The sequence below is a fragment of the Meles meles genome, chromosome 6, assembly GCF_922984935.1.
Source record: "Meles meles chromosome 6, mMelMel3.1 paternal haplotype, whole genome shotgun sequence".
NCBI lineage: Eukaryota > Metazoa > Chordata > Mammalia > Carnivora > Mustelidae > Meles > Meles meles.
In genome coordinates, this window is record NC_060071.1 from 84,616,104 (window position 1) to 84,634,096 (window position 17,993).

General features: G+C 35.2%; 1 protein-coding gene across 2 annotated transcripts in view; it reads left to right on the top strand.

The window, feature by feature from the left end:
* Positions 1–17,993, top strand: part of G2E3 (G2/M-phase specific E3 ubiquitin protein ligase) — a 66,029-nt gene that overhangs the window by 12,031 nt on the left and 36,005 nt on the right. Inside the window, exons 2-4 of one of the 2 annotated variants that reach the window (XM_046009557.1) lie at positions 8,844–8,884; positions 13,820–13,917; positions 16,430–16,531. In XM_046009557.1, coding sequence (XP_045865513.1) covers positions 8,844–8,884; positions 13,820–13,917; positions 16,430–16,531 — 241 coding nt within the window. The remainder of the gene's footprint in view (positions 1–8,843; positions 8,885–13,819; positions 13,918–16,429; positions 16,532–17,993) is intronic. The other variant, XM_046009558.1, reaches the window with a different exon arrangement.

A 17,993-nucleotide genomic window follows, 5' to 3' on the forward strand; every position in this document is an offset into this window, starting at 1 on the left:
TTTGTTGGTCTTGTTTTATTTCTTTTTGAAACTGTATGTTGGACTCCCAAGCTCATTTTCTAAGGCCAGCATTACCCTAAAACCAAAGCCAGATAAGGACACTGTAAGAAAAGAAAACTACAGGCCAATATCCCTGATGAGTATAGGTGAAAATATTCTCAACAAGATACTGCACAAACCAAATTTAACAGCACATTAAATGATCATAATACCATATGATCCAGTAGTTCCACATCTGGATAGTAACCCAAAGAAAAGGAAAACACTTAATAACAAAAGATACCTGCATCTCTATGTTTATTGCATTATTTAAAAGATGAGGAAACAACCCAAGTGTGCTTCTATAAATGAATAGATAAAAAAGATATGGGGTGTGTGTATATACACGTTGGAATATTACTCAGACATAAAAAATAAGATTTTGTCATGTGTGACAACATGGATGTGTTTAGAGGGTATTATGCTAAGTGAAATAAGTTAGAGAAAGGCAAATACCTTATGATTTCACTTATATATGGGATCTAAAAAGCAAACAAAAAACCCCAAAAAACAGAAATAGATTTTTGAGTACAAAGAACAAATACAGAGAACAATCTGATGGTTGCCAGAGCAGGGGGGTATGAGAGGGAATGGGTAAAATAGGTGTAAAGGATTAAGAGGTACAGACTTAGAATTATAAAATAAAGAAGTCATGAGGGATGAAAAGTACAGCATAGGAAATATAATCAGTGATGTTATATGGCAAGAGTAATGATTTATTTTGATGAGCATTTTGTAATGTTTGTAAATGTTGAATCACTATGTTGTACATGTGAAATTAATACTGTATGTCAGCTATACTTCAGTTTTTTAAAAAGTGTAAATCATACACCATGATCAAGTGGAATTCATTCCAAGTGCAAGCATGGTTCAATCTATGCAAATCAATAAATGTGTAACATCAAATTAATTGAATGAGAAATAAACATCAAATGATCATATCAGTAGATTCAGATAAAGCATTTAAGAAAATTTAACATCCTTTCATGATAAAAATTGTCAACAAATTGAGTACAGAAGGAACGTATCTCAACATATTAAAGGCCAAACATAATAACCCCACAGTTAACATACTCACTGGTGAAAGTTTGGAAGCTTTTCCTGTAAGATCAGGATTAAAACAGGAGTGCCCACTATCAACCATTCCTATGTAATATGGCTGGAATTCTTAGCCTGAGCAGTCAGGTAAGGAAAAGAAATAAAAGGCATCCAAATCAGAAAGGAGAAAGTAAAATTATCTAATTTGTAGATGACGCAATCTTATATATTGAAAATGCTGAAAATCTCACCAAAAAACTTTTGGAATAGCCATCCAGCTGTAACAAGAAAGGAATTTGGCTTGCTTTATTGTATTAGTTTTCTGTTGCTGTGTAACAAATCAGCCCAAAACTTTGTGACTTAGAGCAACAAACATTATCTGACAGTTTCTGTGGGTCAGAAATTTGGGAGCATCTTAGCTGTGTTGTCCTGGCTTAGGGTCCCCCATGAAGTTACTCTCAGTTTGTTAGCTAGTCGTCAGTTATATGAAGGCTTAATTGGTGTTGGAGGATTTGCTTCTAAAATGGCTCACTCTTTCTAAGTAGGCCTTTCCAAGGAGCATCTTCAAAGTCTTTATATCCTGACAGCTTCCTCCATGACAGAGAGTAAGGAGGAAGTCACAGTGATTTTTATGACCTAGTCATACATTGTCATTTCTGCGAGCCTTTTTGGTAGAAGCAAGTTACTAAGCAAGTTACTCCCTCAAGGAGAGGGAAATCAGGCTTCACCTTTTGAAGGGAGGAGTAACACTGATTGGCCAAGTGGAGGTAAGTAGTGGACGAGATTCAGAATACTTTTTGACAGTGGCTTCTTGGAACTCTTCATTAAACTGTTCATGGTGTCTCAAGGAAGGAGAGAATAGTTTGCTATTATTTAGAAGACCAAGTCTGTTGAGACTAGGGCTGTTAACTTGAGACATAGATTTACATAACCTTATTTTCCTACTTCCACTTAGGAAGTTTCAAAGTTCATACACTGGAAGGAAAACAAATGATAAAATCAATTTTAAAATATGTGGATAGTCTTTTTTTTTTTTTTTAAGATTTTACTTATTTATTTGAGAGAGTGTGTGTGAGCATGAGTCGGGGGGAGGGGCCAAGGAAGAGAGAGAGCCAGGCTCCTTGCTGAGCAGAGAGCCCGCCACTCACCCAGGACTCCAGGATCATGACCTGAGCCACCCAGGTACCCCCTCTTTTTTTTTTTTTTTTTTTTCTTTTTTGGCTAAAGTTTTGTTTTGGAGACTGAAAGTGATCATCATTCAGGATTTAGAAAAAAGTTTTATTTCAGATCTGGGGATTAAGAAGAAGGCTAATGTCAACTGGTAGAAAGTATGGATTATGTACTATCTTTAGAACATCCATTTTGGGGGTAGCTTTTAATTTTGATATAATTTTAAACTCAGGGAAAAGTCACAAGAATAGTATACAGAACTCCTGAATAATATTCAGCAATTGTTTGTTTTCTGACCTAAAAGCCTAAAATCACCAGAGATAAACCTGTACAATGTGGTAAAGTTGGGTTTATTAACTCATTGTAGTGAGGGAGATTGCAGATGAGAGGAACCTCTGGGTTTCTCACCAAACAAAAGGTAAAACAATTTCTTAAAGGATTGTAGAGAATGGTGACACTCAGGTGAAATTTAAATGAACTAGTGTTTTGATAAGGTCAGGCAAAGCTAGGGCTGTGTGTAAACTAAAGGAGTCAGCATCAGATGTGGACTACACAGTGGACCTATGGTGTTGTTCCTTGAAAACTACAAAATTAAGAGGAAGGAGAAATGTTGTGTTCAGAAAACCCATATCTATAGCTGTGTATTTTTTTTGGAAATTGAAATTTCTTCTCTATCAGTTAATGATTTAGGTCCTCTTAGCAAAAATAGGATATATCAGAAAGTTTCCTCATGTCCTTTTCCAGTCATTTCCCTGACTGAGAGACAAGCACTGTTCTGATATTTTCATGGTAGATCAATTTTGCCAGCCTCAGAATATCATATGAATGGAATAATATAAATATGAATGGTATGTAGTTTCTTTTATTCAGCAGAATATCTCTGAGGTTCATTTGTTTTTTTGCATCTTACAGCACTTACCTTTTTATTGCTAAGTAGTACTTTTTTTTTTTTTAAGATTTTTTTTTTTTTATTTATACATTTGACAGACAGAGATCACAAGTAGGCAGAGAGGCAGGCAGAGAGAGAGAGAGAGAGAGAGGAGGAAGCAGGCTCCCTGCCAAGCAGAGAGCCCGATGCGGGGCTCGATCCCAGGACCCTGGGATCATGACCTGAGCGAAAGGCAGAGGCTTTAACCCACTGAGCCACCCAGGCGCCCGCTAAGTAGTACTTTTTAAAAAGATTTAAATTTATTTGGGGTAGAGAGCGTGGGCATGGGGCAGGTGGGGCTGGGGGCAGAGGGAGAAGGAGAAACAGACTTCCCCGGAGCAGCAGCCTTGATGTAGAGCTAGATCCTAGGACCCTGAGGTCATGACCTGAACTAAAGGCAGATGTCTAACAGACTGAGCCATCCAGGTGTTACTATTGCTAAGTAGTATTATATCTTATCAGTAAACTGAAATTTGTTTATCCACTTTCTTAGGGGTAAACTAATGGTTTTCAGCTTTGGAGTATCGTGTAGAAAGTTATGATCATTCTTACATAAGGTTCCTGTCTATGTTTTTATTTTTCTTGGATAAATAACTAGATGTGAAATTCCTGCATCAAAGACCAATGTACTGGGTATATGTTTAACCTTTAAGAAAGTGCCAGAACTTGCACTTTTACATTTCCACCAACAATTTTTGTGAGTTTCTCAGTTGATTCATATCCTTTCCAATCTTTGGTGTTGATAGTCTTCTTAATCTTATCCATTATTGTGGGTATGAAGTGGTCTGTCATAGTGGTTTTAATTTTTTTTTTTTAAGATTTTCTTTTTTTTTTTTTCAATATTTTATTTATTTGACAGAGAGAAATCACAACTAGGCAGAGAGGCAGGCAGAGAGAGAGGAGGAAGCAGGCTCCCCGTGGAGCAGAGAGCCCGATGCGGGGCTCGATCCCAGAACTCTGAGATCATGACCTGAGCCGAAGGCAGAGGCTTCAACCCACTGAGCCACTCAGGTGCCCCAAGATTTTATTTTTAAGTAATCTCTACACCCAACGTTGGGGCTCAAACTAACAGCCCTGAAATCAAGAGTTCCATGCTCTACCGACTGAGTCAGCCAGCAGTGCCTTGGTTTTAATCTTTATTATCCTAATTACAAAAGATGTTGAGCATCTTTTCATGTGTTTATTAACCATTAATATTATCTTCCATCATGAAGTGTCCGTTCATGTGTTCAGCCCATTTTTTTTTTTATTGGATTGTTTGCTTTGTATTTGTTGAGTTATAGGAGTTCTTTATATATTCTAGGTACAAGTCTTTGTCAGACACATCTTTTACAAATGCTTTCTCCCAGTCTGTGGCATACTTACTTACTTTCTTAGTCATATCTTTTAATAAATTGAAGCTTTTAATTTTTATGTAGTGTAATTTGTTACTTGTTCTGTTAAAACTTTTGTAGCTGTAGCTTACACAGTTAGGTCTATGATCCATTTGAAATTAGTATTTTCATGGTGAGAAGTATGGATCAAGGTTCATTTGTTCATTTGTTTTCCAGATGGATATCCAGTTTTTCCATCACTATTTGTTGGAAAGTCTTTTCTTTTCCCCACTGATTGCTTTGTTACCTTTGTTAAAAATTGAATAAGTGGAAAAAGATCATGACCTGAGCCGAAGGCAGAGGCTTTAACCCACTGAGCCACCCAGGTGCCCCAGAGATCTTTCTTGCAATCAGCTTATAGCCAATGACATTTGGAGGCTTTTCAGCATGGTTCTCTACATACTTCTATGATTGTGTGTGTATGTGTGTGTGTGACATGAGATTGATGTTCACTTTTAATTCTTTTATATTTGTAATTAGGAGAAAGCTGTTGTTTTAGGGCAGAATTCTGAGACTAGTAATAACAAAAAATTCAGACACCTTTTTTCTTAAGGTAACATAATTATCTGATATATGTTACAAAGATCTAGATAGAACTTCATCCCACTATCCACCAACAGATGCCTTGGGTCCTTGCGGTGGGAAGGAGAACAGGAAGAGATGTAGCCACATAGAAAATGTAGTGTAGAACATTACCTGTCATATCAATATTTCTGGAATATGTATCAGTCATATTCAAAAATTTATTAGCACTGGGGTGCCTGGGTGGCTCAGTGGATTAAAGCCTCTACCTTTGGCTCAGGTCATGATCCCAGGGCCCTGGGATTGAGCCCCGCATTGGGCTCTCAGCTTGGCAGGGAGCCTGCTTCCTCCCTTCTCTCTGCCTGCCTCTCTGCCTACTTGTGATCTCTGTCTGTCAAATAAATAAATAAAATCTTAAAAAAAAAAAAAAAGGTATTAGCACTGTGCTGAATGATATGGGAATTTTACCCTCAGGGAATTTGCCAGTGTAGCTGAAGAATTAAAAAAATTGAAATAAACATAATACAAAGTAATATGTGGTTAATGTTTGCTTTAAGGTCATTAAGAGAATTTAAGATATCTTTATTATAGTTGTCTGTGTTGTGGACCTCAATCATTATTCTGAGTTACAATGAAGCTTAAAGTAAAAAACAGTTGCAATTTGGGAGAAGGTAAGGAATTATAAACTGGAGAGAGTGGCTCTCAGATGTAAATCTTTGTTATTGGATATTGATTAAACATCACTTATAAATTAAAATTTTTATGTTTAGGTGAACTACAGTTATGTTTATGGAATTTTCCTCAATACTTATGTGTGAATAGATTTTTATACAGAATTCATCAGAAGTTGAATTATAGAGGCTGGACTGTAGGAAATGAGCTAAGGGTTGCTGGAGGGGAGGTGGGTAGGGGGAAGTAGATAATTGGGTGATGGGCATTCAATTAAGGAGGGCACTTGTTGTAATGAACACTGGGTATTATATACAACCAATGAATCACTAAATTCTACCTCTGAAGCAATAAAAATAATATAACTGGGGAGGGAAAGGAAGTTGAATTATAAAGAACTCCTAATAAAAGAGGTATTTAATTTTTGTATTTATTGTATTTCATCAGTTTTAAGATAGACCTCTATCTACATACATCTTTTAGCATGTTTTAAAATGCCTGGGTGGCTCAGTCAGTTAAGGGTCTGCCTTCAGCTCGGGTTGTGAACCCAGGGTCCTGGAAGCCAGTTCCATATCAGGCTTCTTGCTTGGCAGGGCACCTGCTTTTCCCTCTGCCTGATGCTCCCCCTGCTTGTGCTCTCTCTCTCTCTCCGACAAATAAATAAAATCTTTAAAAAAAATTTAAAACAAAATAAAATCAGGTTGTGGTCCTTAGTTTGGCCAGTGGGGCAGTCCGCAGTCATTGTAGGAACATGTGTAAATATCAAAAGTGTTGTCAAATGCCTGTAGAGTAAAAGCCGTGCTTCTTAAAACAAAACAAAAAACCTCTAGAAAACACTTTAAAAAAAATGTATTATTTATTTGAGAGAGAGTAAGCGAAAGAGAGAGGACGAATTGGTAGAGGGATGGGAAGAGAGAGAGGGAAGCGGACTCCCTGCTAAGCAGAGAGCCTGATGGGGGGCTCAATCCCAGGACCCTCATGACCTCAGCCAGCAGATGTTTAACCAACTGAGCCACCCAGGCGCCCTTAGAAAACACTAAAATACTACTATAATATTGCATGAATGGTTGTAGGGAGGAGATGGGAAAGATAGACTGGACCTACTTAATTGCAAAGCTTACTTACTGTGGGGCTCTTTAGTTATTTTATGGATTTTTTTTTTTAAAGATTTTATTTATTTATTTGACAGACAGAGATCACAAATAGGCGGAGAGGCAGGCAGAGAGAGACAGGGGCAAGTAAGCTCCCCGCTGAGCAGAGAGCCCGATGCGGGGCCCGATCCCAGGACCCTGAGATCATGACCCAAGCCGAAGGCAGAGGCTTTAACCCACTTGAGTCACCCAGGCACCCCTGTTTTATGGATTCTTTTAAGAACTCTATCTTGTTGGCACATATGATTTTTTGTAAGGATGATCCAGGAAATACCGAAGGCTTGGAGACAAAATGATCCAAATTTGGACTGTGACTTTTTATAAAAACACAAAAGTGATATGAGAAAATCAGTATTTAAACCCAAAACAGTTCTTACAATCAGTATGAAATATAAATTCCAAATTGTAAAAAAGCATTGATGGAATTTGATAGTAATATTTGTGTGGGGGTTTTGTCCTTTCTTTGCCATTTAATATTTTGTGTTATTTGTTGTGGTCTTTTATTATTTTCATGTGAAGTGGCATAGTCACTTCCCACTTAATGAGCTCTGACTCTGGACAGATATTTAACTTCTCTGAGCATTGGTTTGAAAACTAAAATGAGATTACATTTATTTACCTAGTAGCATTATTAAGTTTATTCTTTACTACTTAAATTCCAAGAGTTTACACATACGTTGTCTACTTGAATCTCATAGCATTTTAAGTAGGCTGTTTATATATTTTTGGTAAAGTGAAACTTTGATGTTAAGATAATGTTCTTCTGATCCTTTCAAACTAGAGAACAGTTAGAACAAGGTATGTTTCAGTAATGAATATAAATAACTTTGTTAACTAGTACAGAGTGAGGAGACAGGCAGATCACTGTCTTTCAGTATGCACAAGGTTGAATGTTCTACAAGAAGATGTGATATGGCAGATGCTTGCAGCTCTGTGAAGAATCCCTGAAAATGCAGGTCACAAATATAGCTTGATAAGGATTGTTTTGTAGGCTACTCAGTGGCATTGCTATTGATGATGCAACTTTTTTTCCTAAATAATGAACAACTCCTGATAAAGTTATAAACAAAAATAAAATACATATTTTCTTTACTTACATAGGAGTCGTAGTTTGAAAATAATTTTGTTCTAAAATAGCAAGGCAAAAGTCTTTGTGTTTATGTGTCAAATGGGCTTAGGTTCTAGGTTAATGTAATTACAATATTTTTTTTAAAGATTTTTAAAAATTTATTTGACAGAGAGAGACACATAGCAAGAGAGGGAACACAAACAGGAGGAGTGGGAGAGGGAGAAGCAGGCTTCCTGCTGAGCAGGGAGCCTGATGTGGGGCTTGATCCCAGAACCCTGGGATCATGACCTGAGCTGAAGGCAGACTCTTAATCTACTGAGCCACCCAGGCGCCCCTACAATATTTTTTAATCTATTCAAATGTCCAGTTGGAAATTTGGAGGTCTAGACTATTTGTTTGTAGGTCTTTCTGGTGCATTAAGGTTATCCTGTAGTCCTAACGTCTTTTCACTAAATCCCAGTAGTCATCTTAATCTTCTTGACCACTAAAAAAATTTCCTCTGATTTTTTTTTTTAAAGATTTTATTTATTTATTTGACAGAGAGAGATCACAAGTAGGCAGAGAGAGAGAGAGAGAGAAGAGGAGGAAGCAGGCTCCCTGCCAAGTAGAGAGCCCGATGCGGGACTCAATCCCAGGATTCTGGGATCATGACCTGAGCCGAAGGCAGAGGCTTAACCCACTGAGCCACCCAGGTGCCCCCATTTCCTCTGATTTTAACATTGATCCCAGACTTTAACATGTTTGTTGAAAACCAGTGGTTTTAGATGTGTGATTACAGATAATTACAACTTATTTGTAATTATGCAGTGACTAAATTTTATTAAGGTGGATAATTTGAAACACTGGAAATTAAGATGGCTGTATTGTATGTTCTCATTTCCTAGTAAAATGAATGAAAATAAACCTGGTGCCTCACAAAATCTCGGTAAGTAAAATACTTAAAACGTTTTCAAATATAATTTAAAATATTAAGATATTTTATTCTTGCTTTTTTATTACAAAAACTTTTTAGAATTCTGACTCAAAATATAGGAATGAGTTCCCTAATCCGTGCTTTTGTTCATTCATCCATATATGAAAGTATAGTGTTACGTAGATTCATTTTAACAAAAATCTGCTGTAAGGGGACAATTTGCCAAATTTTATTTGTATTCTCTATATGTATTTATCATCTTTTTGTATGACTTTTTCTTATATAAGGAAAAATGCAGATGAGACCATTTTAAACTATGGTTAAAATTGTTTTAAACTTTTAATTTTAATTGTTTTAAATTTGAAGTTTTAAATAAAACTTCACATGAAAAGGAAAACTCATCTGTAGGTGCTCACAACAATCTAAAATAGATTCAGAGACTTTTGCTTTTAGTTGTCGATTTCTTCATTAGTTTTAACAGTATGTATTTATTTGCTACCATGGAAAGTGAGAAATTTAAGTTGTTTCATTTTATATTCTTTTGCCAGTACTCCTCTCATCTACCCTTTTTAAAAAATTTTTTATTCCCTCACAAATTAAAATATGGTACTTAAAACCCTATTTTGGCCATCACTGATAGAGAGTATCTGTTAACTCCACATCATGTTGGGTAAGGAAATTTGTGCTCTTAATCCTCCCTCTACTTTGCTTTTCTGCTTCTACCAGTAGACTTCTGTCCATCGTGCTAATTGTTCTGAAACTTAGTAATTCACGGTCTACCTTCATGTATTTGTGGATTGAAAATACTACCTTTACTCTTATTTTTCCTAAGATTGACTTAGTTTTTTACTTATATGAATGTGTTTATGTCATCTTAATACAGCCAATATCATTTGCCATAGTTAGACGATGATCTTAGTTTAGTGAAGTCAGAACAATGTTACTGAATTTTAAATATTAAAATTAAAAAACAACTAAGTACAAATATGAACAAAAGCAGTCTACTTATAAAAATGCAAGTTGGGAGAGGGGGAGGGGAGTTATGGACATCGGGGAGGGTATGTGCTATGGAGAGTGCTGTGAAGTGTGTAAACCTGGCGATTCACAGACCTGTACCCCTGGAGATAAAAATACATTATATGTTTATAAAAAAATAAGAAATAAAAAAAATTTAAAAAAATGCAGACCTGAAAAAAAAATGCATGCATGCCTGAAACCTAGTCAGTTCTGCATCCAGTGTCTCCATACACTGGATGAAGAGAGGGAAAGGGAACAAATGGAAAAGCTACTGGTCCACAGTGTAATAGCAAAAGCAGCTCCATCCAGCACTCATCATGAGTACTTCTGTTCTCAAGTCTCAGCTCATTCCTTGTATTCCTTTTCCTTTTGATAGCTGTATGCACATTTACAGCTAAGAGTATAGGCACTGGGGATGATGGAATTAAGATGAGAGCTGCCGGTATAAGGTGTCCAATAAACAAATGGCAGTTTTCTGGAGTTTATGTCAGAAAAAAGGGGAGTTTTAATCTTTTGAAAGATTGAGGAAAGGGCTTTCAGTTATGGCTTATCTCATTAACCTGTAGTGAGGGAGGGCAAATATAGGGGAGATATTTTAATGACATTAAGTATTAGCTCATGATGTTTTTTTTCCAATCCTGAAATCTATTTTGTGATTAGCCTGTTAACAAATTTACCATTTCAATGCATGATATCCATTCTTGATTACATATATTGGCTAAATAATTAGTAAATAGAACTAGCTGCTGTAATAGATAAATGCTGCAGTCTTACTGGTTTAACACAACAAAAGTTTATTACTTCCTTATGTTATAATTCCGTGTGGATTGGTTAGGGGTTGAAACAAATGGGGAGTTTCTGTTCCATGCAATCACTTAGAGATTCAAGCTCCTTTCATCTGCTGTCTCGAGATTCTCAGTTTTTTCTCTTCAGCCAGTGATTTTCTCATTGTTTCATTAATATATTATTAGAAATTATCTGTAGATGTTAACATCATAAGTTAGAAAAGATTGATAATTATACTAATGTTTATTCAGTTATATATAGTTGCCATACCCTTTTAATTATACTTGTGACTTCTCCAAGGTTAGACAAGATTTAACTCAGATCTCCCTGACTCTACAATTTGCCCTTTTAAATTATTATTGTTATGGTAAAAAAAAAATATATATATATATATATATACATAAAGTTCACCATTTTAACTATTTTAAAGTGTGCGGTTTGGTGGCAGTTAGTACATTCACAATATTGTACAACCATCACCGCTATCTAGTTCCAGAACATTTTCATCATCCCCAAAGGAAACTACCCATTAGGCAGTTACTTTTCATTTCCCTTCTCCTTGGTCCCTGGAAACCACCAATCTGCTCTTTTGTCTGTCTCTGTGGATTTACCTATTCTGGAAAATGTAAGCTATTATATAAATGGAGTCATATAGTATGTGACCTCTTGTGCTTGGCTTGTTTTACTTAGCATAATGTTTCTAGTCTCATTCATGTTGTAGTAGGTATCAGTACTTTATTTCTTTTTACAGCTGAATAATATTCCATTGTACGGATATAACATATTAATTTATCCAATTCATCCATCCATTGATGGGCATTTGGTTTATTTTCCCTTTATGGCTATTGAGAAAAGCCAAATATTACAAATATTAGTATACCAGTATTTTTTGAACATCCAATTTCGGTTCTTTAGCATATATACCCAGGAGTGGAAGTATTGTGTCATGGTAACTATGTTTAAGTTTTTGAAGAACTCTCAAATTATTTTTCCTAAGTCACTGTACGATTTTACATTTCCCCCAGTAGTATGTGAGGATTCCTATTTTTCCATATCTTTGCCAGCATTTGTTATTTTTTTTACATTTTGATTATAGCCATCCTAATGGATGTGAAGTGATAGCTCATTGTGGTTTTGATTTGCATTTCCCTGATGATTAAAATAGTAAAGACAGTTAATATCTTTCAGTATGCTTATTGGCTAATTATATTTTTTCTTTGGAAAAATATTTATTCGAATAATTTGTTCCATTTTAAAATTGGTTGTGTTTCTGTTGTTGAGTTAAAAGAATTTCTTATGCATTCTAGACACTAGACCCTTAACAGGTATATGGTTTCCAATATATTCTCCCATTCTGTAGATCGTCTTTCCACTCTCTTTAGTGTCCTTTGATAGCAAAAAAGTTTAAAACTTAGATAAAGTCTAGTTTATTTTTTTTTCATTTTTACTTTTGCTCTTGGTTTCATGTGATAGCTAAGAAACCATTGCCAATCCAAGGTTATAAAGATTTACCTGTGTATTTTCTTCTAAGAGTTTAGTTTTGGTACTTACATTTAGGTCTTTGATCTGTTGTGTTTTTTTTTAAAGATTTATTTATTTATTTGAGAAAATGTGAGCTGGGGGAGCTGCAAGGGGGGCAGCAGAGGATCTTAGGTAGACTCCCTGCTGAGCATGGAGCCTGATGTGGAGCACAATCTCAACACCCCGAGATCATGACCAGAGCCAAAATCAAGAGTCAGACACTTAACTCATTGAGCCACCAAGGCACCCCATCTTTGATCTGTTTTGATTTAATTTTTGTATTATGATGTCAGGTAGGGGTTCGTTTTCATTATCTCACATGTGGCTATCAAGCTGTCCTAGTACCATTTATTGAAGAGACTTTTTTTTCCCCATGAACGACCTTGGCATTCTTGTTCAAAATTAATTGACCATAGATATATATGTTTATTTCTGGACTCTTTTCCTGTTGTTCTGTATCACTGTCCTTATGCCACTACAACACTTTTGATTTTGTAGCTTTTTTTCTAAGTTTTGAATTTCCTCTTTTTTTCTTAGGTCAGTCTGGCTAAAACGTTTTGTCAGTTTTGTTGATCTTTACAGAAAAGGAGCTTTGGTTTTTATTGGTTCTCTATTGTTTCTGTTTTCTGTGTCATATGTCTATGCTATAGTGTTTATTTTTTTCCTTCCTTCTTTTAGCTTTTGGCTTAATATGCTCTTATTTTTCTAGTTCTTTAAGGTTAAAATTGTTACTGATTTGGGGGTCTTTATTTTTTCATACTGGCTTACAAAAAGATCATCCAGCCTTGAGCGTGTGTGTGTCCTCTAGATTCCCTGTTATCTGTGGGAGCTTTTCAAAGCCTTTATTTACTCATGTATCTCCTTTTCCCAACTTCTTCTTTCTTTGGTCTTTTGTTCTGTCACCTGCTTGTTCTGTCTGTTCTCCTTTAGTCCAGGTTCTTCATCTAGTCTTAAATACTTTTGACAGAGAAAGTCTTGAGGTAGGCAAAACAGTGGCAGCCATCTGAGCCCATCCCTCAGGGATCCACCACACAGATCAAACCACATAATCACTTTTCTTTAAGAATGAGGTTCATTTTCCTTCTCTTGGACAATCCAAACCTGGAACATGGGCCATCATACCTAAGGCCCTTCGTTGCTCAGATGAAGAGTGGGGGATGGTAGGCAGGTAAGTTAAAATGCTGCAAAGTGCTCACCAGAATATGCCATTCTGTTTCTTTATTGAGCATTCTCCTAATTGTTGTAATTTTTAAAATTAGATTTCAGAATTTCTGAAAAGTTGATTCTGACAGTTTTGGCAGCTTAATTTGTTGCTTTAGTGGGAAGATAAGAGTTTTGGAGTTTCCTAATCCGTTACATTCTGTGATGTTACCCTACAAGTTGCCATTTTAATTATGCACTGGAATTCATCATTAAAATTTATTTAAAAATGTAAAGTCTTAAAACAGTGATGTTTATTGCTTTAAAAATAGGTATTAGAAATTTTTAAGTTACTGATGATATAATGTGATTTGCTCTCTCAGAAAGAATTGAATGCATTACTTGAGAGAAGCTCCAGTTCCATAGGTTTTATTTTAAAAATTTAAAAATATTTTTATATCTATTTACTTTTTTCACTGTTAGCTTGTGTTTTTTGTCGAAAAAATGATGACTGTCCTAATAAATATGGAGAAAAGAAAACTAATGAGAAATGGAATCTCACCGTACATTACTATTGTTTGGTGAGTATAATTTTATAATTACATCCTGGAAATTTGATACTCTTCTAAAGAAGACAATTGGATCTTGATGGCTGGTTTCTGAGAATTGGATAAGTCATTTTGCTTCTCTGGATCTCATTTTGTATATATATAAAATAAGGTTATTTATCAAATTGTAAGATTGTGAAATTATTTGCTATGTATGTAGGAAGGTCTGTCATCATTATCTGTTTATTTTTGCCTACCTTTAGGGCCTAAATGAAAAAAGGAAAAAAATGGTTAGGTCTCTAAGGGAGTTGTCTTTTTACCACTTTCTTTTTTTCCATTATTGCTAGTGATAAATCTCAGAAAAGAGTTGCTTGAAGGTTCAGGGAGAAGAAGGGAAATATTTTATTTTGCAGATAACCTGGAAAGAAAAGTTCTAAATAAAGGTACTAAAAATTTGTGGGCAAGGAAGTAGATAAATTTATGGGTCACTCAGAAGAAAGAAAAAGTGGTTTCGTACTGATAATTAGTCTTTCATTTGTTTCCCCTTCCCTCCACCAACTTTTCACCTCCCTGAATCTGTGTCTTAAGATATTAATGGCACCATCACTGCCTTAGCATGCCAAGACTGCAGCTAATAGACACAGTATTTCTTGATACTGTATGAGTTATATATTGCCACTTAAATTATCCTGGATTTTAGCAGCTTAAACAATTATTATCCTTAACGTTTTGTGAGGGTCAGGAATCTGGTATTGGCTGAACTAGGTAGTTCTGGCTCAGGGGCTCTCATGAGGTTGTGAGATGTCAGCCAGGGTTCAGTCACATGAAGGTTAGACTGGGCTGGAGGATCCACTTCTGATGGCTCACTCACGTGGCTTTTGGCCTTAGTACTTAATACCTGTTGACAAGAGGCCTCCATTTCTTACTTCCTGGGTACCTCCATAAGGGACTCACAGCATGGCATCTGACTTCTTCCAGAGCAAGTGATAAAAGAGGGAGGGAGGGACGGATAGACAAGACACCAAGATAGAACCATATGACCTAGTCTTCACAGTCACATACTACTGTCACTTCTACTTTATTCTCTTTGTTAGAAGTGAGTCATTAAGGCTAGCCCACATTCAAGGAGAAGGGAGCTAGGCCCCATCTCTTAAAGGAAGAAGTATCAACAAGTTTGTAGATCTGTTTTTATACCCATCCTGCATCCAGTTTTAAAACTCTAGATGTTTCCTTGAGAAACCATCTAACATATTTCTTGGTGGTTCTCTAAGACTACAGTTTTGTGTCTCAAGTACTCTGTGCATTAAATAGACTTCTAGACTGGTCTAGGAACCTAATTACTTTGTACTGAGATTTAAGGGAACATGAATTTGGCATTCCAAATTTGTTTCTAAGTTGGAAGTCTCATATTTTGTATTGCCAAAGGAAACCTTTTCATTTTTTGGAGAGTTTAATTTACTTTTTATGCAGTAGAATTAGGAGAGCTATTTTATTAGTCATTGGGGGTTTTTTTCTTAACCAGTTCCTAAGTAACATGTATTTTTTTGTTTTCTCTAGGATATATTATATTGATTAAAATAATCCTCTAATCACAAATTTGAAGTATTTTTGAATTATATAATATATTTAATTTGATCAAATATCCTTTATAGTCTGTTTTTCATTAATGAATATAATAATTCAAAAGATACCCACCTTAGGTTCAACACTTACAAGATCCTATTTCACTGTGAACAGGAAAGTGCAATAATGTTATAAATGGTAATGGAATGTTAGAGCTTAAAGAGACTTAGAGCAACGTAGTATCGTTTTTATTTTTGTGTTTAAGATGAGAGACATTAAATTACTTGCCTGGAGTTTCAGAAAGTTGAACACAGAGCCTGGTTTGCCAGCCAGGATTTCTTAGTCATAGTTCCATGTGTTTTCTTGATTCATATTTCCTTAAAAAAAAATTTATTTTTTCATTTAGGCCCTAAAGGGTAGACAATATGAAGTTAAAAGATTTTTAAAAACTCAAACATTTATGTTAACCATGATTCAATAGGTTTCCATAAATACACCTTTTATGATTCAGAATCCAGCTACATTTAAAGTTAGCCTGAAATATCACTGATAAACTGAATTAGCTCCTAAAAGTTTACTATTATTACATTTACACCTTTCAGCATTTACCACCTTTTTTTCCTAAATCTTCATTATAGATGTTTTCTGCCTTGCATTCTTCCTTTTTCTGTTATTTCCTGGAATACTTTTAGAAATCACTTTGGTTACATGAACTATTAATGTACAGTGTCTTCCAAATCAAAGAATGTGAGTAGCTTCTTACTTTAACCATGAAATATAACTATTATAGATAAGAGTTCCTTGAAATTTAAGTTATGTCCATTTTTTATTGGAACATACATATTATATATTAATAAACACACATGCATTATATATTTATATATTCACACATTTTACGTATATATGTATATACATACATATATGTGTGTATATATATTCTAATTTCTTGAAGTCTGTTTTCTAATTGAGAATATATTTATAGTTGATGTCAAGTGGAATTTGGCAGAGAGGTAAAGAAGAAGAAGGAGTTTACGGTTTTCTAATAGAAGATATCAGAAAAGAAGTGAACAGGGCTTCTAAACTGGTAAGTAAATTGTTTTACTCATTGTACTAAATACCATAAATATAATCATACTAGGGAAGTTTTTTCTGTTCTGGAAACCTAAAAGACTTTAATTTTATGCTCAAATGCTTATTTTTGTCAAATAAGGTAAGTTTTAGAAGAAATTGTTGTAAATTTTAAAAGAACTATTTGCAAATTTACAAAAGGTTTTTTGGTAAATTTTGTTGTAAGTTTTGTTATAAATTTTAGAAGAACTATTTGCAAATGAAAGTGAGATTAACCAACCCTGAATAAGATATGTGACAATGCTATTTTCACGTCCTTATTTTATTCCAACCTATCCATCATTTCACTCACTCCTACCATCAGAATAATGACCATACTTCCACTCAGTCAGCCTGGATGTTCACTTTTCATTCTTATACCTCAGTTGTTGGGTTGACATAATGGGTTGAGGTGAAAATTTACACAGCTATGCAGACTAGTAATTTATGATATCTTCATCTCTTGTGGACATTCTGTAACATTGTGTACCTTTGTTCATTGCCTTCTCATGTTCTTCAAGATAAGTATTCTACACTTTAACCCCTTGTTCATTTAATTGTAGTTTGTGAATCTTCTCTTTGATACCTACTATATTAAATGCAAGGAGAGGATTTTAGGTTTCCATTTGGTCTGAGTAGGAATAATGAGTTAGAAAATAATAAGGTTTAAAAAATGGGGATGTTGGAAGTACAGGGAATTTTTCTTCAGAGAATATAGCTGGAACTGATGGTTTCAATGGAGGAGCAGTTTTGGGTAATGAGAGAATTCATTATTATACTGGAGTAGTGATAGAAGGTATTGACCCATCATTGTTGAAGAGAGTCAAAGGTTGTCTCATCAATGTAGAAGTTGTTTACAATGGTAGCAAGATAAGATATAGAGAAAGGTGCCAAAGTGTGGAGGAAGTTAGTAGGTGACAGAGGTTAAATAGCATCAGGCTCAAAGGACCAGATTCTTTAAAGTATGAAGGCAAATTTGTGGCCTACAACCTGCAACAGAGAACTAAAATAATGTTCTGATTCCCCTCCCCCCCCCTTGCCTTTTTCCATATCTTACACCTAACCCTTGCCAAGTCTGGATGAGAGTAAAGGAGGATGGGAAAATAAGTAATTTTTCATTCAAGAAATCCTATCAGGGAAGCAACCATATAGAAACCTTTATTTTAGTTGAGGCAAAAAAAAAAAAAAAAAAAAAAAAATGGAGGCAATTATTTTTGAAGGATTCTGGGGACCAGATGGTAAAATAGAGGCTATGGGACACAAGAGAAAATCTTGGGAGAAGGGTTAGCAGTGGCATTTATCTAAGGACCATGTTGAGAGTATTTGTATTAAAATTCCTCAACCTCCTGATGATAGTGAACTTGTGGTGAAAGATAACCTCAAAAGGTCTCCTTGCATTTTGGAAATATCTGGGGATGTTTATTTATTTATTTATTTTT